General features: G+C 41.2%; 1 protein-coding gene across 2 annotated transcripts in view; it reads right to left on the reverse strand.

The window, feature by feature from the left end:
• LOC105012779 (sodium bicarbonate cotransporter 3) overlaps positions 1-18,361 on the reverse strand; it is a 67,289-nt gene extending 48,928 nt beyond the window's left edge. The window contains exon 1 of one of the 2 annotated variants that reach the window (XM_010873851.5): positions 18,280-18,361. In XM_010873851.5, the coding sequence (XP_010872153.1) occupies positions 18,280-18,321 (42 nt within the window). In that variant the 5' untranslated portion in view covers positions 18,322-18,361. Of the gene's footprint in view, positions 1-12,057; positions 12,414-18,279 lie in introns of those variants that run through there. The other variant, XM_010873852.5, reaches the window with a different exon arrangement.
• Positions 18,362-23,193: the final 4,832 nt, after the last annotated feature.

Genomic DNA, 23,193 nt, shown 5'->3' on the forward strand with positions numbered 1-23,193 from the left:
CACAGTCAATAACACAAACTCACACAAAAAAGACAACATACAGACAGACAAACACAATACTATGTAAGTGGTGCATCATTCTTTGCTTTCATGTCTGGGAGATGTGTGGGCCCAAGCTCCAGGAAAACCACAAAAACAATCAGCACGGTTTGTGCACCAGTCAAGAGTGAGACTGTAACAATGTGTGCAGTTGGGAATCCAGTGCAGTCAGAGTGACACACGATAACCTCCCTGGACCTGGAAAGCACAGATCCTGTTTCTGGGTTACGTACACATGTACCTCGTATGTATATTGTGGATTGTGACCAGATGCACAATTGTGCCCATTTTAGGTTATCCCGATATCACAGTTGGGATCTTACCAGTCATTGGCTAGCCAGCCCTCTTCACTGGCCACACTTCAGGTCACATATCAGGGAGGATGTAATATGTCGCAAGAGTACTTCTCTAGCAGCCCGTAGCACACAACAGTTTTATCATGTTACAATTAAAAAAAGGTGCACCGGACTACAAAAACTTGGCGTGCAAAACACTGTTTAGACACAATTGTATAATTAAAAGATTTATCTTCCCGAGATTACAAGCGGAATCTCAATGGGATTAGTCCATACTTTTTATTCAAAACACTAACTTTTTTTCTCACTGGCCCTTGGTATGAAATCTACTGGGCCGAACTGAATAAAAACAAGAAACCAGGCAAGCCTAGAAAATAGAAAATGTTGCCACCTCGAGATTGTAAATTATCAAACCCGGGTCGACACGTAAATGGTTGTGTCGTTAACCACTACACCACGGAGCTGTACATTTGCTGGGTGTCAGTATCGTTTCTTGTCTCTATCCTGAACAAATCCTCTTTTGCCACTGGCCGTTTTTATAGTTAATTGGCCATTCGTAAATAACATTGATACAGTTAAACTTATTTTCTTACTAAGTTAACCTCCACCACAAATAGCGGCTATGTATTGCTTTTGCCACTGGCCGTTTTAAAAGCTTATTAGCCAATAATAGGCTTACTAGTATCTACTAACTTCCTAGGAATAATCATAAGAATTTAGCAATTGCTAGCGAGACTAAAGATGAACTATTCCATGCCAGAAACAGTCGCAATATAACCGTATACAGTTTCAGTTTTCAGTTTTAGCCAAGTTTTTGCCAATACAGAATAATTTACAATGCATACTTTGCTTTGCCTGCGAGGAGATACAAACTCGGGACATATAGTTCCCAAGTCCGCTTCTCTAACCAATACGCTATTTAACAAGGGTCAGTCGGTCGACCCGGTCGGTGGGTCATAAGAGACATTCGCTCTTCTAAGCCGGCTCCGCTAACGGGGTCCGACAAAAAACAATACACTTGTATTGTACATTTATATGGTATGTAAATATATCAGATTATTGAGCTGATACAAGCAAGTACTGTTTACATAAATTATGCAACACACATCATGACATTAAAAATGTCTATCAAAATATTACCATCATCTTTTCATGAAGATATTTGATTATTTGATATGGCCTAAAAGCTTAAATAATGTAGTCATTATATGTATGGTTACATAAATATGGCGGAAAACATTACTTGCACTAGTTGGTTGACTGGCTTCTTGTGTCACTGCTAGCAAGCGCTGTATGGTAGTTAACATCTTTGTATGGTTTCTCTATCCATATTCACGGACTATGTCATGGACATAGTCGGTGAATGGTTTCTCCCTCTTCACAACATGATTGGTGGTCATAAATCTTTTTTTCCAATTTGGCAATGCGGCACCTCAATCATTCATTCGAAGCAGGCAGATGTTCATTGGTGTAGACCATAGACTGTATATATAATGGACGACGCCCTTTCGCTCTTTCCCATTGGTGAAAAATGAAGCCACCAGTGTCCTGATACGGCGCTGACATCTTGGACTTGCGTCTGCGCAGATAGCGATCTTGGGACCAGTTCTGCGCAGTAGTTATGCGCAGTAGCGAGAAGGAAGTAAAGCCGTAAAGCCGCGAAATCAACGGCGCCACCCCTGTGCCCCGCCCTCACTCTCCCTCGCAAAATGCGCATACCGTAATCAATCGCAAGTCCAAGTACAGTACAACCTTTGCTTGTTAAACCTAGACGATATGTTATAGCCTAACTTACATCATGTTTAACCTTAATTTAGAATAGGCCTAATACAAAAATAATTGGTAACTTCTAGCTAACGATCACCTGCTAGCTATTAACATGGCTATTAACGAGGCTTGTTGTCTTTTAGCTAACGTTAGCTAGCCCATTACATTTATTTACTAATTAAATAGCTTATAAATGTAACTTACCGAAAAAAATTCAAAGATCGATTGGAAATGCCAGATCGGTTAGCACAATGTACTGCAGAACAACCCATTATGTCCGTGTGAAATTATATAAATTATAGAAATTTAGAGATTAAATGTAAAGTTCCAATCTCCTCAGTCCTCCGAAGATTCAGTGGCTCCTCGGCTCAGATAGCTGTCAATCACAGCTGTGAATCACGACGTCACACCACCGTTTTTAGAGCATTAAATAACTAACTAAAAACAAACTTATTTTAAAAACAAACTCTTGAATTTACATTAGCGTGATACAAACTACAGTAAATGACAGAAACCAGCTTCGGAAAAAATATATTTGAAGGGTAATTTAATTGTTTAGTTGATCTCGCGTCCCATTGAATAACATGGGGAGGGCGGGGTTTATGACCTATACTGGGACCACTCACCAGGGGGCGATCGAGACGTTTTGGCTTCACTTTTCAGGGCTTGTGCGGCACGCTTGGTGTAGACGGTAGTTGTTCGCTCTCTTGATAAACCCTGCATTATCCGCTTTCATCAGGAACGCATGACATTTACGACAGTACACGTGTCCCTTTGCCATTATGGTTTTCGCCCTACGGAACCAGTTCTTTCCATGATAACAATAATTATTGTGTTTGCTTTGCCTCGTACTACGCCATGTTTGGTTCCTGCTCTAGAATGCACTATGAACTATGATGCACTATGAACTCAAACAACTAGCTAACATCACACTATTAAATATACCATTTCAGCTAGCCCAACACCATTTTTAATAGAGATGTATGGTATGGAGCTTATCTACTTGTTATGTATGGAAATTGTTTTAGATGTTGCAAATCATAAAATTTGATTTGCACGACAAGACGGCATTCTCCTGAAGGCATGAAAGGTAGTTAAAAAGTTCTAGTAAACAGGTAAGAGAAGACCGATCTGTCATTTGTAACACAAAGAAAAAAGAAATATAACGTCCTTAATCAAAATTGTACAGTGGCTGATAGGAGAGTGCCTGATAATAGGTGGTCGTATTTTTTCCCAGTTGCTAATAGCTGAAAATATTTATATTTCCACTGACATTTCAGAAATGCTAATTAATGACATGCTAGTTAACATTTGTATATTTGTAATAATCACTAAACATTGACAAATTATTAGTCGGCGCAAGAAGACGTTTTTCAAAACTGCTGTAGGCTATGCTGATAATAGGGGGGTTCTATGCTACACAGGTCCACTGACAGCGTACTGCACCTGCATGGGTTCGTATTAAATGTTTTTCATTGTTTCATGCAGTGTTTTTCAACCCTGCTCCTGGCAGCACACCGCCCTGCATGTTTTAGATCTCTCCCTGCTCTATCAGACCTGATTCAAATGATCAGCTCATTATCAAGTCCTTGAAGAGAGAGTGATCTAAAACATGCAGGGTGTGGTACCTCCAGGAGCAGGGTTGAAAAACACAGGTTTAATATATGTTCAAACTATTAGAAATATTATGGCATGCTTTATCTGTAGGGCTAATACAATACTCAGTCCACTTGTTGCCAGTTTTCCACAATGCCTGTGCAACTGCAGTGACGTAACCATGACGTCCATTCCTAATTGGTCTATATGCCCATTTTGAATTTGAGGCCAGCAGCACATTTCAAAAAAGTTGGGACAGGAGCATGTTTACCACTTTGTTGCATCACCTCTTCTTTTAACAATACTCTTAAGTGTTTGGGAACTGAGGAGACCAATTGCTGTAGTTTTGCAAGTGAAATGTATTTCCATTCTTGCTTGATATAGGATATCAGCTGCTCAACAGGGTCTCCTTCATCGTATTTTATGTTTCATAATGCTCCAAATGTTTTCAATGGGGGACAGGTCTGGACTGCAGACAGGCCAGTTTAGCATCCAGACTCTTAATACGGAGCCATGCTGTTGTAATACCTGCAGAATGTGATTTGGCATTGTCTTGCTGAAATAAGCAGGGCCTTCCCTGAAAAATATGTTATCTGGATGGGCAGCATATGTCGCTCCAAAACCTGTAAACATTTTTCAGCATTAATGGTGCCTTCACAGACATTCAAGTCACCCATGTGCACTAATGCACCCCCATACCATCACGAATGCTAGCTTTTGAACTGTGCGCTGATAAGAAGCTGGATGGTCCCTCTCCTCTTTAGTCCGGAAGACATGGCGTCCACAGGACCAGGCTTCAACATTATTGATGGCATGCTGGCCAGGGGTCAGTAAGACCTAACATCGGACAAGTAGACAGAGTCCGTGCTCAATTTCCGATTACAGAGCACATGTCATAGAAATGACTTAAAAACATGTACTTTTTATAAATGTCATGGTATTTCGTCATATGTAAACATTTTAGATTAAATTTTTTTATCAGGCATTAACAGGTGCGAATCCACTTCCAGTGCAAAACATGGCATATTTTAGACTATACCCCCCAAATCAGAGCTGTCCTAGCAAACTTACTTTCATCTAGCCAATGTAGTGCATGGTTGTACACTACAAACAAAAAATGGAACACTTAAATCACACATCGGGTCTCAATGAAGGAAATATATTAAATATCAAAATCTTTACTGTACATTGTGTAATTCATTGAGAACATAATGAAGTAAAAACGGTCAAAGGAAACCAAAATCCCGAACCGTTTCAGGGCTGGATTCAAACATACACAGAAAATCAAAGTTAACAATTTAAAATCACAGGCTGTTTAACTTGAAGCGTGAATTCCAACACAGCAACTCATAATGTGACTCAGTAGTGTGTAAGGCCCCCATTTACCTGCATGCACTCCCAACAAGATCTGGGCAAGCTTCTGATGAGATAGCAGAGGCTGTCCTCTGCTCTGCGATCTCCTCCCAGACCTGGATCAGGGCATCAGTGAGTTCCTGGACAGTCTTAGGTGCTACTTGGCGTCTCAGAGGTTCTCAATTGGATTCAGGTCTTGGGAACGTGAGGGCCAGTCAGTGGCATCAATGCCTTCATCATCGAGGAACTGCCTACACACTCTGGCCACAAGAGGACGGGCATTTTCCTGCACCAAGAGGCACCCAGGGTCCAATGCACCAGTGTAAGTTCTGACGATGGGTATGAGGATTTCATTCCGGTACCTAACAGCAGTCAGGGTCTGCGCAACCCTCAAAGGATATGCCTCCCCAGACCATCACTGACCCACCGTTAAACTGGTTATGCTGGATAATGTTGCAGGCAGCATAACATCCACCATGGCGTCTCCAGACTCACATCTGTCACATGCTCAGTGTGAACCTCCTCTCATCTTTGAAGAGGACGGGGCGCCAATGGCGAACCTGCCAATTCTGGTGTTCTCTGGTGAATACCAATCGAGCTGCACGGTGCTTGGCTGTGGGCACAGGTACCATTAGAGGATGTCGGCCCCTCGTGCCACCCTCATTGTGTCTAATTCTGACTGTTTGGTAAGAAACATGCACACCAGTAGCCTACTAAAGGTCATTTTGTAGGGATCTGGCAGTGCTCCTCCTCACACAAAGGAGCAGACACTGGTCCTGCTGCTGGATTGATGCTCTTCTACCGCCGTGTCCAGCTCTCCTCATGTAACAGCCTGTCTCCAGGTATCTCCTCCATGCTCTTGAGATTGCAACAGCACATATGGATGTGCTATCCTGGAGGAGCTGGACTGCCTTTGCAACCACTACATTTTTGGGGTTGTCTTGCTGTTGTCTCTCCGGTGCACCTGTTGTCATTTTCATTTGCACCAGAACAGGTGACACTGATTCACATTTGCTTTCGCTACCAAAATTGGCTGATCGATGTCCCTGAAGTGTAACGGACTTGTTGTTATCCTGAGATGATTACATATTCCTTTAATTTTTGGAGCAGTGTATATGTACAGTAGCTACAGTGAACACACTGGTTACATTTGCATGGCTAAACAGGGATAGTGCATTTCTGAGGCTAGTAAAACTCAAGAATGCGGTTCACTGCATTGTTCAGTTATGGCTAAGAAACAATCAAAGCAGCACGTAGAACACACTGTAGCTAAGACAGAGGACATTTGCTTTAGTACTTGGTTGGTAAGGGACAAGGAAGGATATCAACATTTGTATGGGCTTTAAATGCAACAGCTCATCCATTGGAGGAGGCATTACGATATTCAACCTATCACAGAGAAGCAATTCTGCTAAGCAGCAGAAAAGGCTGACACAATAGGTGAGGATGTGGGAGGATAGGAACGGGTTTGCACCGAGCACATCTCTCTGGCAACAGGGTCTCATTTGCTTGGACCCCGCTCTCCACTGAACTACAATGGAAAGAGGAAGAGGTTCCACAAAGCTTCCACTGTATTGCAGTTGCGTATGGTAGCAACTACACTGTAACATACACACATTTGTTGCCATTTTCCCTATCCCTTAACCGTAATCCTAATCCTTATCCTAACCCAGACTCAATAAACCTTTATGCCTCAACATGGCCTAAGCCTGCTGCATAAACCTAACACTAGTTTTGAGTTTTACCCTAAACCCAACCTAGGTTTGTTTTACTTTATCTTTGTGGGGATTCACAAACACCTGCTTAAAATACTTACAATTATTAAAGGGCTACAATCATATATTTATTTTTATCAAAATATTATTGTCAGTCACAGCACACGTGGCATGTGTCTTTCTAAATGCTTGTACACGCACGCGCACGCGCACACGCACACGCACACGCACACACACACACGGTCTATCAGCAAACAGACAGAACATACATAGCCATTTAGTACTGCCTTCCCACCACTCATGCTTCCCCATAATAATTTCCCTTTGGTAAAGCTGGCACCAGCGTGTCAATGGCTCAGTCATCGTTGCACTGCTTGTGCATTTCCCTGAACTGAAACTCTGAGAGTCTCTCGATTGAGGCAATGAGAACAAGAGGTAAAACTAGGAAGAAAGGGGTTTGAACACGGGCAAGCAATAATGGAGTGATAAAAAATGTCTGGGTTGTATGGCGTTACTGCTGTGCAGTGTTGTTCAATATGACAGAAACCTGAGAACCCTCACGGCAGAATCCATTGAAAACCTTGACCGTTAGGCACAAAAAAAGCCCCAGACTATTCTAAGCCAAAGTTTACATTTCAGAAAAGCAGACTATTCAGTGTTAATTTTTTTCTTCCAAGTTTCTGAAAGTCCTTGTGCCTATGCAATTCTGTTCTGTTGGCATGACGTATATAGGCATGCAAAGCTCTATATCGCATGGGTGTCAGGCAGCAGGTTTGGAAAGCCTTTTTGGAATCAGAGCTGGTTTATTCCACTTTTAATTTGAATACACATGATGCAACCTATGGCTGCTCATTGAAGAAACCAGCACTACGACCTCAGGGGTCGGCTGACACAAAGGCAATCTTTTGAACGAAGGCAGCCTACAAGTTAGAGCATTGGGCCAGTAAATGAAAGATTGCTTGTTTGTCCACCTATTCAGCTCTGAGATTTCAATCTGTCTGCTTAAGAATGGCACTTATACATAATTGCTCCTGTCAGTTCCTCAGAATAAAAGCATCAGCTAAATTAGCAAATGTAAAGGTAAGGTATTTTGCGATCTTGTCCTGGCTGGAATGTCAAAGTCTGCCTCCTGGGGCAATAACATCAAGTGAGAGAGCACCAGAATTAGAGGCGTGCATGGGGTCTAATGTGGGAGGAGCCTGCTCGTTCCAAGGCAGCCGTTAGGGAGGGGACTAGGCTGGCTGGAGACCTTAATAACAATAACAAAGCAACTCCTCGGCCCCAGAACTAGCACACTTCCCCGAAGAGCCACCTCCTACCCTGCCCTTTATCACAGCGGTCTGCTTGTGACACTTTCCAAGAGAAAAACATCACTGACCTTATATCAAAGTCTTGACCTGTTTGAATTTGGACCATCTTGTTCGGTTCATTATGTAAACATGTTTACATGTTTATGTATTTTGCTATATTTTGTTGTTTCTAATGAGAACTAGTTAAACTGCTCTCCCAAACAGGACTTGAAAGATTAAGGTGAGGCAAGGGATCTCCTGCAGTCAAAAAAAGCCTGACTTTAACAGTTGCCTGTGTGTCTGGTTGCAAGGTGCCTCTGTCTGTGTGCACTTATCCCCCAGAGAGAAAAGAGGGAATAATTCATAGTCTCAGACGAAGCCAGACAGACAGCTTTATGTTCTCAAGGGACTGACACAGGAGAACAGAAGTGTTTGTATGTGTGTAGAAAGAAGCCTTAACTCTCTCAGGATAAGAGCGTTAAATTACTAAAAGATGAAAGCCTTCACGCTGCGTGCAATCTGAGCATGTGTGGGCGTGGTTTATCTATATGGTTTTGATGTTGCTTGGAAAAAATAAGTCAGACCAATTTATTGTAATTGTGTGCATTTGTGAAAAGAGCAGTTACTGTATAGCCTGTTTACCAAATAATAAAAAGCATATTTTAGCACTAAAATGTTAATCGTGCAGATAATCCTCTACGTAATGTCTCAATAATAAACCATTTAAAGATTACTGAAATGTTTACACTAGTAGGGTAGCTGAAATAAGAGTGACTAAATAAATGCAGGCCAGAGAAAACAAAGAAAAACATCTGGAATGCATTCGAGGATGTATATGGACATCAAGTAAAGCATTTGTATTTTTTTATGTAATACAGCCACGATACCAATTGCAGATCTTTTTTTTAGCTGCATCGGATTATAAGGCTGAATTAGCTTCGTTTTTTGTTTAGATTGTTTATACAACTTTACAATGTATTACTGTTATTACAATATAAAACACAATAATAAACATTGAGGAACCCTATTTTTTGTCGTCTTGCAATGTACGTTGATTTTTTAAGGCTATACAATGCTATGCATTCTCTTAGCCTACTTAAAAATAATTAACACTAACGGCCGTCAACAGTCTTCCCTCATATTCTCATAGCGGCCACAGACGGCTGTATTTATTTAACAACATTTTTTAAATATCACAAAACCTACCAGATGATAACGTGTTACTGTATTCCTATGGATGTTGTTATGAATAATCAATCAGAAAAAGGGTATGTTGTCATTTGACTTTTTTTGTTTCTTTACTCAAAATGCTAGCAGCAAAGCGGCCACGACTTACGTTAGAAGAGGAAGGTTCTGTGTTGTTCGGGGATACGAAGTTGGAGATGTCCTTGCTGTTTGAAAGCGATAATGATGTCGTGGTGAGTAACAAATACACTGCGGGTATGTGTTTGCTGTTTGTCTATATTTGATGCTGTGAAATGTTGGCCATGTCTTTTAGATAGCAATAGTAACCCTGACGTGATAACTTGATGGGCGAGCACATCAGCTGTGGAGCTCGAATCGTTGGTGCTCAGTCTTGAAATTGAAAACGTTGCAGTATTTAGCTGTATAGTCTGTTAGATCCGATAAAAACCATTATGAGAAACCTAATACAAAGCAAATGAATTTGAATAGCACAACATGCTGTGTAACACGTCAACCTGCAAACTGCCCGAAGTCCTAAAGTCTGAGGTTTGGCACCAAGTGAGAGCCCAGCTACTGGGCTACGGCCTAGTGGTGGACTGGCGCTGGGCCTTGCAATGAAAACAGAAATATTTCTGGACTTTAGGGTAGAAGCAGTGTTTGGCACCAGTGGAAACAAGGCATAAGTTGTGAGGTGGGGCCTTGATGGATCGGACCTGTTTTTCCAGCACACCCCACTGCACATCCTTCGATTGGCTTGAGGTCTGGGGAATTTGGAGGACAAGTCGAAACCTTCAACTTGTGGTGTTCTTCAAATCATTCCTGAACCATTTTTGCTTTGTGGCAGGGCGCATTATCCTGTTGAAAGAGGCCAATGCCATCAGGGAATACCATTGCCATGAAAGGGTGCACATGTACATGTCAAAGTAACATCCACAAACAAGGTGTCCCAGCAGAACATTGCCAAAAAGCCTCACACTGCCTCTGCCGGCTTGCCTTCTTCCCGTAGAGCATCCTAGTGCCATGTGTTCTCCAGGTAAGTGACGCACACGCACCATGCCATCTACGTGATGTAAAAGGTAATGTGATCCATCAGACCAGGCCACCTTCTTCCAATGTCAGCATGGGACCCTGACTGGTCTGCGTCTACGCAACAAACTGCGATGCACTGTGTGTTCGGATACTTTTCTATCAGCAATTTCAGCTACAGTAGCTCATCTGTTGGATCGCACCATACGAGTCAGCTTTTGCTCTGCACATGCTTTCAATGAGCCTTGGATGCCCATGACCCTGTCGCCGGTTCACTGCTTTTCCATCCTTGGACCACTTTTGATAGGTACTGTACTGACCACTGCAGACCAGGAACACCCCACAAGTGCTTTTTGAGATGCTCTGACACAGTCGTCTAGCCATCACAATTTGGCCCTTGTCAAAGTCGCTCAGATCCTTACGCTTCGCCATTTTTCCTGCTTCTAACACATCAACTTTGAGGACAGAATGTTTACTTCCTAATATATCACACCCACCTACAGGTGTCATGATGACGAGATTATCAGTGTTATTCACATCACCTGTCAGTGGTCATAATGTTATGGCTGATCAGTGTATGTTAGAGAAAAACCCCACAGAAAATGAGCATGAAGAATGTGATTTAGTAAAATGTGTTTTATATGATAAACATGTGAAATGTAATCACAGATGGTGTCTGTTAAAATGAGGACAGCCATTCTAAATTTAAATTCACGAAAGCAGTGGACACTGGTGTTTGTCACTGTGACAGTGTGTGAAATTCAATAGGAGTAGGTGACAGTGGAGGAGTGATTTTAAAGCCAGCCAGGTTCCCTCTTTTCACGGCTGTCTTTACTGGGCCCTGTTCCCAGAAGGATGGCGACGGGAGGGGTGTGGGTGACGTAAGTGAAGAGTTACATAGCTCCAGAGGCACACGTCTCCTGACTTGTATCTCTGACGTCACGGTCACCCAGTGCCCAATGCAACAAAGATACCAGACCTGGGCCGTATAAAGAAATCGACCTCTGAGCCTTCCACCCCTATGTGCTTGTCGAGATATGAGAAGATTTGATTGCTAAACGTTATGGGGTGAATCTTAAACCTAGTCTATACCAGCTGAAGGGCAAGCCATTGGCAGATTGCTTACCCCGTTCTAACCCTCTCATATTACCACATCTGTGAAATGTACAAGGCAAAGGGTTGGATTCGGTACTGGGCTCCCAAGCCCAAGCAAATGTAGGCCAAAGCATCGGTAAGCAACACAGCATTGGAACCATATCTAGTCCTCTCCAACACACATTTTCCTCTCCTTGTATGTGGAACCGAAAATGCAAATCTGACAATGTATTCCCCCACCCATTTCTCACTAGTTTAATTTTTACTCATCTAATCTACTTTATACTTGTTACTTCCCTTAATGGACCAAAGTCTGTTCAGTAGTCAAACAAACACCCTTCTAAAATTGAAAGAGCATGTGGTTTTGTTTGGATTATCTCTCGCCTGCCGGCCCACTCTTCTCTCCTGGTCCAGCTCCTCAAAGCAGCCATATCTGTTTCTCTTTCATTTCCTCCCAAGCCGAATCCTCTGGGCTAGTGAATAAGGCATCTTTCAAAGTGATGCCACCATCAACCATTTAAGCAAATTGCTCTTTTCCTCTTCAAAGAGCTACATCCAAGAGAACCGTGTCTCTATACTATTCAGCAACCGTGACCACTGTTCTCCAGACAGAATCAAAGGTGGATGAGACATACATTCACGCGCGCAAATCAAACCGAAACACACGTGCGTGTAGTGGGAGCATAACAGACCTACCGTCAGCACATGCTCCCCTTCATGGTTCCCTTCCATCTGGGCTAAAACATCAGCGGCGACAGACGCAGCTGTGGCGTAAGCCGGCTCCGTCTCTCCGTTATCTCCCAGTGCGTGTGCACGCGCGCCCGTGTGTGTGTGTTTCTGTGAGTATTTTTTTGTATCTGTCAAAGCACTCACTGAGAAACAGAAATCCTGAGCTGTTGTTGCCAGCACCGTCAGTGTTCCGCAGTGAGAGCGCGAGTGCGCTTCCTGCCTTAAAACAGACCTGCTCCCTTCTCACAGCCCAATTCTCTCACAGCAGCCAATCCCATGCCACGATGAATATTTAATTTTACCAGCCAAGAGCAAACGCAGGCACGCAGACACACTGAGGACAAAAAACACACAGACACAGAGGACACACACAGAAATCCCTCCTACCTCTCTCCCTCCCTCACCCACACACACAGGCATTCAGGGCACACACCAAACCACGCCACCTACGCACACGTGCGCACATACACACACGACAGATATTTTCCAGAGGGCAGAGAATTGAAAAGGACAGACAGAGACATTCAGTGTCTTTCTTCCACTACATTCATGATCATCATCATCACAGCCTTATTTAATTGCACTACATTCATGATCAAGGTCAAGTGTACACATCTTTCAGCACCATCTGCACCACATTTACATTTCATTTATTTAGCAAAAGCTCTTACCCAGAGCAACTTACAAGAGTAAACTGGCTTGTTCAAGGACAGTGCAACAGATTTGATGACTACAGGATTCAATCTAGCGACCTTTTGCTTACTGGTCAGGTACTCTAACAGTTAGACTATCTGCCATGACCTTCTGATCATGTAGAGATGACTGAGTCATGTGTTCAATATAACTATCCACAATAAACATTTCCTAAGGTCAAAAGTATTGGGACATTTTTGGCATTCAGATTAACTGGATTTTCAGCTCTTCATAATTGGCCAATCAAGGCCATTACATGCCAAATGACAACCTATTCCATAGAAAGACACGTTTTTTGGAAACTGAGGGGCCATGGTGACATCTAATGGCCGATTCTGAGATCTCACATACTGTAAAGAACAGCATTTGGCACTACTGTAGCACTATTTTTGTTTGACAATGACCAATTACTTTAAGTCCAATGCCAATTAATATTTTTGATAGTTGAAATTACATGTCAACACACAATGTAATGAAATTAGAAAATGTCAAAACATCATGACAATTAAGAAATGCAATTTAAAATCAATAATAATTTGAGAATTTAATTGAGAGCCCACAAATGTATATTCTTGTTAGCTTGACAGGAGGCTGCTCTAACAACTCAGCCATAACTTCTGACAAAAGTAAAAGTAACTTAATCTTTGAGCTACAAAAGGATAAAGCAATGTTGAAATGTTAACATCCTGCTTGTTTCACCTGTCACTTTCTGCTGCATGTTGCTATCTTTATGACAGTTTCTAAACATACTTCAAACAATCTTTGAGTTCTTTGACTAGCTCAATGACAATGCACTTTCGAAATGAATAATGGAATTTGCCTATAATAAGAATGATTGCAGCTGATCTAGTAAATAGCTAATGGGAAATCCCTCAGTAGGGTCAACCTGAGCATTGAAAAACAATTCCCAGTAATTTGCTTTAAATACATTTTGCACATTTATGGCAATGTTTTGGTTCTTCGTGGTAAACTGAATTTACAGATGACCATAGAAGTATTATAATGCAATTTGTGTTCTAAATATTTCCTTTATAAAACAGACTTTTACAAATGTAGTTAATATTTTGTATTTATTGGAAAAAGTTTTTTCATCCTCAGGCTAACCTTACTGTGGAATTGCCCATAACAAGCAGCATTAGGTCCGGTGCCTTAGAAAAAAAAAAACTATTTCTGATCGGGGAGATAATGCCCATAGACCTCCTGATCATTTTTAAAACATCCCCAGACCTCATTATGGTTCCAATCTTATCTATTAACACAAATGAACTTATTAAGCCCAGAGATTAGAGACAATGATTTGTTTCTATAATTAATCTTTGCTAACAGGTCACATAGCTAAGTACTTATTAAGCCAGCCAGCACGTCAAGTAAACCAAAAATATTTGCACCAGTTCTTTGATTGTAGTCAATGTGGTAACTCATGTTACCTTACTGTTGTAGATTAGAGAATGAGCTAGCTTGCTGGCTCCTAACTGCTTATTTTCACAGCAAGACATCTTTCTTGCTGTTGGTGGTGGCAGCACAGCAGCAAAGTTCTTCAGTCAACACGAGGGTGCACGTAGATCTGCTATGTAGAGGGACTATCGAAAAGGCTGTTATAACTGGACGCAAATTAAAGATTTTTAACCAATGTGATATCAGTTGTTCTCCAATTTCCATAGGTTTGTATGTAACACTACAATGGGACAAAGCTTTATAAAAGCTATTATAGGGATCATGCCTGATCAGAAAAAATTCTAACTACAGAACGAAGTTACTTCTTATAGGAAGCCTTGTTTTTTTTCTCCAAATGGAGGTCTTCAATAGATAGGAGTTTCCAAAAAACCTATTAACACCTGGTAGAGTAGCATGTTGGATAACCTAAGCAGCAATGACATTGTCAGCCAGATGGCAAAGATGGTGGAATCCATCCAAAGGTAGCAGCTTATACCCAAACAGGTCACAAACCACTCTTCAACTGACTTGTCACAAACAAGGCTAGATAAAGTGAAAGGTATGATCTGAATTATTCTCTTCTGAGGTACTCAAGACATTTCTGCAACTGTATTAAAGGATATGAAATCCTTGACTGGAACTATGCCTTTGTTAAAAGGCTACAACTATTACTTACCGTAGCCCAAAAAGCAGAATTTACAGAAACATAAAAATGTCCAAAAACCTGATTCTCAAAAATCAGATGACCTTTTTGGCGGGGGTGGAGCTGGTATAAGTGAGTTGGGGGATATTTCTGCACACCCTCCCACACAAACCAGTCTCCTCTCGCCACCTGATCCAGAGCAGTAAAGGTTGCAGTCTAATAGATTCTGTAAAACAGAGAGTCTATTGTCTCACTCCAGTTTCACCATTCAGACATGCCCTAGACAGGCCCTAGTGCACAGAATCCTATAAGGCTGTGCTCTGAATTCTTACAACCACACAATTAACTCAACATGAACCAGCAAAGTTAACCCACTAACCACTAGGACACAAATTGCTTTCAGACTGTCCTTTAATTGAACATGCTGCTTTTCCTGACAAGTTGATATACTGCAGAAGACACCCAATAAATCAGATTAGACAATGCAACTTGACAGTGGGGAGTAGGTCCACAACATCCAAGCATTAGATTTACATTTGAATAATTTAGAAGATGCTCTCATCCAGAGCAACTAATTGTTGTGTGTATACATTTTACATACTTGTTTGTACTTGCCCCCTGTGGGAATTGAACCTACAACAGAGGAATACCAAGCACCATTATTTACCAAAAGCTACATAGTACAAAGCATATTTTCATTGGACCAATTCTCCTATTTTTCCATTGTCCTACCTTTACCATTCGCTGCCACAAATTCTGCAAAGGCTAAGCAGTAAGCTCAATGTACTAAGACCTCAATCAAGTTCTCATGATTGTAATTTAATTAAGTGGAAAATAATTAAATTTTAAGTGAGTGAATGGTGAGTGTAAAGAAAGCATACAAAAAAGGTATTATTTTCACATTCTTAGTTGTGATCCTTTCACAACTAAGAAAGAAGAAAAGAAGCACTTACAAGCTTACAGTCTTATCCAACAGTAAGGTGCTTTGCTTCAATCCTAAACTAGCCCTAATATAAATCAGAAGCACCGTTGTGTTTTGTGTACAGTATAAAATGTATAGAGTAAGAGGGAGGCTTCTCCAGGAAACCACTTTATATTGCCAACCCTTCTACAGGGCTTTGAATAGAATAGAGCAGGAAGCCTAAACCTATTGAACTAAGAACCTATGTGATCTTAGTGGGGGAAGACAGCAGGATACAAAGCCTTTTGGCACCATTCTGATGGCACCTGAGGTACAATTCCATGACAACCGTGGTAGGGCTAAGGTAGAACGCAGGTGCTGGTAAAAGCTCAACACATTATGAACAGACAAGAGTTAAAGGCCAGATAAAAGCAAGAGTTATACCCTATATGGGGGGGGGGGGTCCATGTATGCAGCGAATAAGGGAAAGGGGATATGGAAAGAGTTCCCAGATTAGTGGACCTGTTATACTAAAACTATTTTAGACGCTTATACCCATTTGATATCTTAAGTTAACTTTGCTTTGTATAACTTTTTTTATTGTGGCAAACAAATAGTTACTGTGAATGGGATTTTTTGATGACACACCCTATAAGAATGACTACTTTAAAACAATATGATGATTGAATTGCATTTTCTAACAGAAAATAACTGTTCTTCAATCCATTTAAGAAATAAATTATGCAATTAGAAAAATAGTCTGGGTTCTGATTAAAGATATTTCTTTCCATAGCTGCCCACTATATAAAAAGCCTGTAGGAGCATATCCACCGATTAAGTGAAAGGGGATCTGTGTCCTGTATATCCATAAGCTATAATTTACTAGGGAAAGTGATCCCACAATGGAATGTACTGTTTATCCTGTGTATGAATGGAAGTTATGTTCACATAGGGGATTTGGTTGCCTAGCGGTTAGAGTATCTGACCAGTATCCGAAAGGTTGGTAGATCATATACCCAAACATAAAAGGTGAAAAATGTGTTGTTTTGTCCTCGATTAAGGAGGTTAACACTAACTGGTCCCGAGTTTATTGCTGTAAAGGAGAATTTGTCATCAGTCAACTTGGTAAAATAAGAGTAATATTTGGGTTTCACTTACAGGAAGAGACAGTTACTGTTATTAGAAACCTTAATAGTTGCATTTGGACTTGCTGAGCACAGGTGAGGTTTGTCGTCAGCTGTTTGACAATACTGTCCATTTTGATGGGCAGTGGACAGAGCAAGGCAAGAACAACATAGAGGGAGCCATGTATCTAGCATCCAGATATAGTCTCATACCAGTAGTGGATCTAATGCTCTGCTTACAGACAAACAGTCACAGATTCTTTAAGTCAAGAAGAAACTCACTTATTATACAAAGACAAGTCGTCATTAAAAATGTCCCTTCCTAGCAGTCATTTGTCTCCTGATTTGTCTTGAGAATCAGTTTACCTTAACCTCTCTAACACAAAGCCACTATTGATGGAAGAAATAAACTGGGTAGATATTTTTACCTTTTGAGTCTTCATCACATTACACACTAAAGATGAAACCATACAACAAGAAAGCTACAGTCACTAATCTCAGGCACACATGTCCCCAACGTACTGCTAGCTGCAGGCAAATTGAAACTTTGATGCTTTAAACTCCGGGAGAAATAAACACACTTCAGAAACATCAAAAAGTGCAAATCTCCAAAATAAAGTGTTAAAAATAGGCTGCATCTAACTAGTCCTAATTATTAATTATTAGATCTTGTGCAACGAAAATATGCAAATAGATGACAAATTCAAGGAGAAACCAAAATGTGTCTCAATAAGGTGTTTGGCCACCACCAGAAGAGTTGCAATGCGCCATTGGCATAGATTCTACAAGTCTCTGGAACTACTGATGGAAAACCATTCATCCAAAAGAAATTCCTTCATTTGGTGTTCTGGTGATGGTGGTAGAGACCGCTGTGTAACACGTCGGTCCAAACTCTCCCATATGTGTTCAAGTGATTTGAGATCTGATGACTGCGAAGGCCGTCATGAGGACACCCAAAATTGAGCAACAACAAAAAAGTCGGCAAATCACGAGAGCCGTTTGTTTGCAAACGACACATTATAGTAGGCTGTCATGTGAATCTAACTTCAACTGTCAAAAAAGTACAAAATGCATACAGTACACAAACAGAAAGCTTCGCCACGAGCATCTTGTATAAATTATGCTAGCATCTCAAAAAACGTCCTAAAGCTGGGACAGTGCAGTTATCCAAAAATGAAGAGTATTTTCTCATTATCTACGTGCTAAACAACAGCTTTCGTATCCAGTTTAGAGCCCGGACCACACTGTGATCACATAGCATCTCTTTCACTATCCATTATACCTCCCGGAGCGCGGAGGATCTTTCTCCATCTCAGTATTTGGTCGCAAAATAATTTTGGGCGCCCTGATGATGTCTACCATAACATTATTAAAAAGTACGTTAAGCTACTTACTGTCCTCAGGAGTGGTTTGCCCTGCTCTCTTTTTTCTTCCATTTCACCTGTCGCCTTTAGCCTTCCTTAGCAGATCTACCGGTGACACATACAATAAAATAAGTGCCCGCCCGGGTCTCGCTACAGTAGCCAACGAATGGAGACACCCTTTGTGATTGACAGGTTTTTCGACCCACTAGAAAACATAAGAACAGGCATTAAAATCCAATTAACGCTCATTAGCTACTCTACCAGGCGTTACCGTATGATTCTTTCAAATTATTATTACTTAAATAATTAGCGAACCCAAAATTGTACCTAAGTAATGAAAGGTTAATACTCCATTCAATACGTGTTTTCTATACAGGTAGATGTGGGTAGATACTGGGTCCAATAGTTTCCTCCCATGTCCTCTCCAAATGTTCTGAAGCCAAAAAGTTATTCGTTTTCCATATTTCGTGTCAATGGGTGACAACCGCAAATCTGTTTTTTTTTACGTATTTTTTCTTTGAGGAATTAACTGACACCCAGGTCTTTTTCATAGCTTTGCCCTGCATTAATAGAATAAAAAACAGAGAATGTAAATATTAAAATACAAGCATTAAAAAAACTCACAATTAACTATGAAGGTTCATCCATGAGACATTTTTTGGCTTCTGGACACTAAAACGTTCAGCTTAAGGTAATTCTGAATGGCATTCCATGTGTTTGGAGTATATTGTTCAAAATTAATTTTACCCAGTTCTGAAAATGCAGGTGATGCCTCTAGGACTAGCCAATCTTGAAACCATATTTGATAACTGGTGCTTTTCCAACCACTTGTATATGCTAAGCTGGTTAGGAGGTTTCTGGTTGACAGCCTTATATAGAAACATCAACCAATGTCTGAACTTTTTCGAAGTCAGGGCATCCCAGCCAACTGACATATAAATAGATAATGATGTGTGAAAATACTGAATGCCACATTGCATCCAGAATTTTCAGTACAGAAGCTGGGGCAGGTATTTAGAGCACATCACCATAATCTTCCAGGGGCATAAATGTTGTTTGCACAATTTCATTTATATGCAAAAATAATTTGTTTCTATAAAAGAAAACAATTTAAATCTTTATGTTCTTCACTAATGCAATGTGTGTTTTAAAATACAGATTTTCCTCAAACCAAATTTTGAACTTTTTGGCCCTAATTCCAAAAGGTATGTTTGGCGCAAAAACAACACTGCACATCACCCAAAGAACACCATACCCACAATGAAGCATGGTGGTGGCAGCATCATGCTTTGGGGTAGTTTTTCTTCAACTGGAACCGGGGCCTTAGTCAGGGTAGAGGGAATTATGAACAGTTCCAAATACCAGGCAATTTTGGCACCAACGCTTCAGGCGTCCGTTAGGAAGCTGAAGATGAAGTTGACCTTTCAGCACAACAACGACCCAAAGCACATATCCAAATTCACAAAAGCATGGCTTCACCAGAAGAAGATTAACGTTTTGGAAGGGCCCAGCCAGAGCCCAGACCTGAATCCAATTGAACATCTGTGGGGTGATCTGAAGAGGGCTGTGCACAGGAGATGTCCTCGCAATCTGACAAATGTGGAGCGCTTTTGCAAAGAAAAGTGGGCAAATATTGCCACGTCAAGATATGCCATGGTAATAGACTCCTACACAAAAAGACTGAGTGCTGTAATGAAATCAAAGTATTAGTTTAAGGGTGCGCACACTTATGCAATCAGGTTACTGTGAGTTTTTTATTTTTCCCCCTCAAAGATTTCAGTTTGTTTTTCAATTGAATAGTTCATGTGATAGGTCACATTAAAGGTGGAAAAGGTTCTGTCATGATTTATCTTTGTCTCATTCTTTTACATCACAAGAACCTGGCATTTTAACTGGGGTGTGTAGACTTTTTATATCCACTGTACTTAGTTATAACTTACGATCAGTAAGGGCATCACAGCATTTGCAAAAGAATTAGCCACAGCATATTGTGACGGTGTGAGTGTAGCTGGTGCGTAAAGGTGAGGCTAAAGGGAAAGAAAACAAATCAAATGATAGCGATTCAAAACTTTATATATCTTGTTAGGTTTCAAGAAACAAAACGATAGCACCTTACAGCAATCAATAGACAAAAAATAATCTGTGGGTTGCAGTGTGAGATCAACATATACTGCTCTGGGAAAAATTAAGAGATCACTGTACCTTTTCCTTTTCATTCTAAAAAAGTTGAAAAGGAAGGTTTTCAGTGAAGAACAGAAGGGGTTAAATTAAGAGACCACTGCAAATTGAACACATCTGTTACTCACTCAAAACCTTCCTTTTCAACTTCTTTAAAAAGGAAAGAAAATGGTGCAGTGGTCTCTTAATTTTTTCCAGAGCTGTATATACAGAAATGAATTGTGATTGGAGACAGGTGTGTCCTTGGGAATCACCAGCCGGTGGTTAGTTACACTGGTGAGGTGGAGCACCAGAGAGGAAAAGGAGCTGCTGTGCCAGACGGAGCAGACGGTGCTTTGGTCAGCCCATACAGCATGAAAAGGTACTTACAGAGGCCCGACACCATGCTGAACGCTGGCGGGATGTTTGCTGGGAGGGCACCCTCGGGGCTCTCCACCGACATGGCTCCACACATGACGGCCAGGCAGGTCTTCCGGCACCTCGTCAACCATCACAGTATCCTCCGCTTGCTCCATGTGACGGTGGTGTTGTGCTGTTGGAGCCACGGAAGACCCAGGGTGACGGGATGTACGGACGATGACATAACCAGTAGTTCCAGTCTCTCCCGATGGCAGCCATTGATGGTGAGCGTGATAGTGCGAGTCACGTGGGTAATCAAGCCGGGACTGGTCTATGAAGAACCCCACAGCTCCAGAGTCAATCAGACAGTACAATCAGACAAAAGAAAGGGCTGGCAATGTTGAATAAACATAAGGCACCAAACTGCACTGTCTGGGTACTCAACCCCTTCCTGCTCCACTTGTGGGACAAGGAGCACCCCTTTCCGGAAATGCCCCTTCTCCCCACAGAACAGGGATAGACTCTGACAATCTCTCTCTTCTGTGGGGAGCCTGGTGTTCCCCAGCTCCACTGGCTCGGGCTCCGGATTCATCTGAGAGGGTGGGAGATAGGAATGGCGCACCAGGCAGTCACGGTCCTAGAGCTGCCCATTGATAGCCATTGCCCGGTGACATGGAACCAATGAAGCCATCCAGTGACATGGAACTGCTTATGCATGTCAGCTCCATCTGGACCTCCATTCGCAAACCCTGGTGGAAAGCAGTCCTCGGACATGGCTCGTTCCACCCGCTGGATGCCGCCACTGTCCGGATCAACAGGGCATACTCCGAGGCTGTATTGTTGCCCTGCCTTCTCGAAAAATGAACAATAGCGATTCAAAACCTGTTCATAACTTGTTAGGTTTCAAGTAACAAAACAACAGCACCTCATGGCAATCAATAGAGACAAACAATAATCCGTGGGTTGCAGTGTGAGATCAACACATATATACAGAAATGAATGGTGAGTGGAAACAGGTGTGTCCTCTGGAAGTGCTGCTGCCATCAGTCTCCAGCCGGTGGTTATTACACCATTGATGAAGAAGAGCTGCTGTGCCACTTGGAGCAGACGTTACACATATAGCACTGTCTCATCAGCAAAACCTTGTGCAGCAGTTAGGTTCAGCATGTATGTATAAAGTGAAAAAATAAATTGAACCTTTTATAAGTATTTTGTTAATAACAAGAAATTCAGATTCAATCCTATCAATCCTATAGCATGGGTACAATCACTGAGGTACCTTTGAAACCAGAAACCCCTATCCATGGTCAGGCTCAATGAAGATTGAGTAATCAACTGTATCAAAAGCCTTTGACCAATCAACAAACAGAGCAACACAGCTCAATTTCCTATCTAAGGCTTTGACAATATCCTTTATCCTTCATCCTTTAAGTAACACTGTAGTTCCTGTTGAAGTATGTCTCGTATGTCCAGACCAGGTCTAAAATCATTCAAATCTAGTCTAAATTAAATCTTCAGATAAAAAGCTATAGGGGGTGCCTATTGGTGTAATCTCTCACACACAAACATTTTGGAATGATATGCCAGACCTGTCTAACCTAAAAACAGCCTCTAAGTTTGCAAATGTAAAATGACCACAGCCTCAATAGTCTGATGGCATTTCACTGGTCTGGTATGTTTACACAACCAACCCAATTCTGACATTTTGGTGAAAAGAATATCAGCACTGGGCTGCCTGTGTAAACACAGATAAGAAAAGGATACTGTTGACCTGGCATTTAATTTAATGATTTTATCAGAAGTAAAAGTGAAGCTAAGGGGTGGTAAAAACTTTTTTTAACCATATCAATATACAGTATACTGTATATATTTATTGTTTGAATTAATCTTTTACTTGTCAGAAGCAAACAGATAGCTTTCAAGCTAGAAATGTACCACACCTGAACTGGTCACAAGCCAATTGCAGCGGTAATTAAAATTATATTTAAATGTCAAGAGGAAGTTGTGCATCTACATGCCTTTGACACATTTCTCTCATAATGAAATGTACAGTGAGGGAAAAAAGTATTTGATCCCCTGCTGATCTTGTACGTTTGCCCACTGACCAAGAAATTATCAGTCTATAATTTTAATGGCAGGTTTATTTGAACATTTAGAGACAGAATATATATATATATTTTTTAAAACAGCATGATTTACATTTTAATGAGTGAAATAAGCATTTTATCCCCTCTTAATCAGAAAGATTTCTGGCTCCCAGTTGTCTTTTATACAGGTAACGAGCTGAGATTAGGAGCAAACTCTTTAAGGGAGTGCTCCTAATTTCAGCTTGTTACCTGTATAAAACACACCTGTCCACAGAAGCAATCCATTAATCAGATTCCAAACTCTCCACCATGGCCAAGACCAAAGAACTGTCCAAGACCT

The sequence above is a fragment of the Esox lucius genome, chromosome 10, assembly GCF_011004845.1.
Source record: "Esox lucius isolate fEsoLuc1 chromosome 10, fEsoLuc1.pri, whole genome shotgun sequence".
Classification (NCBI taxonomy): Eukaryota; Metazoa; Chordata; class Actinopteri; order Esociformes; family Esocidae; genus Esox; species Esox lucius.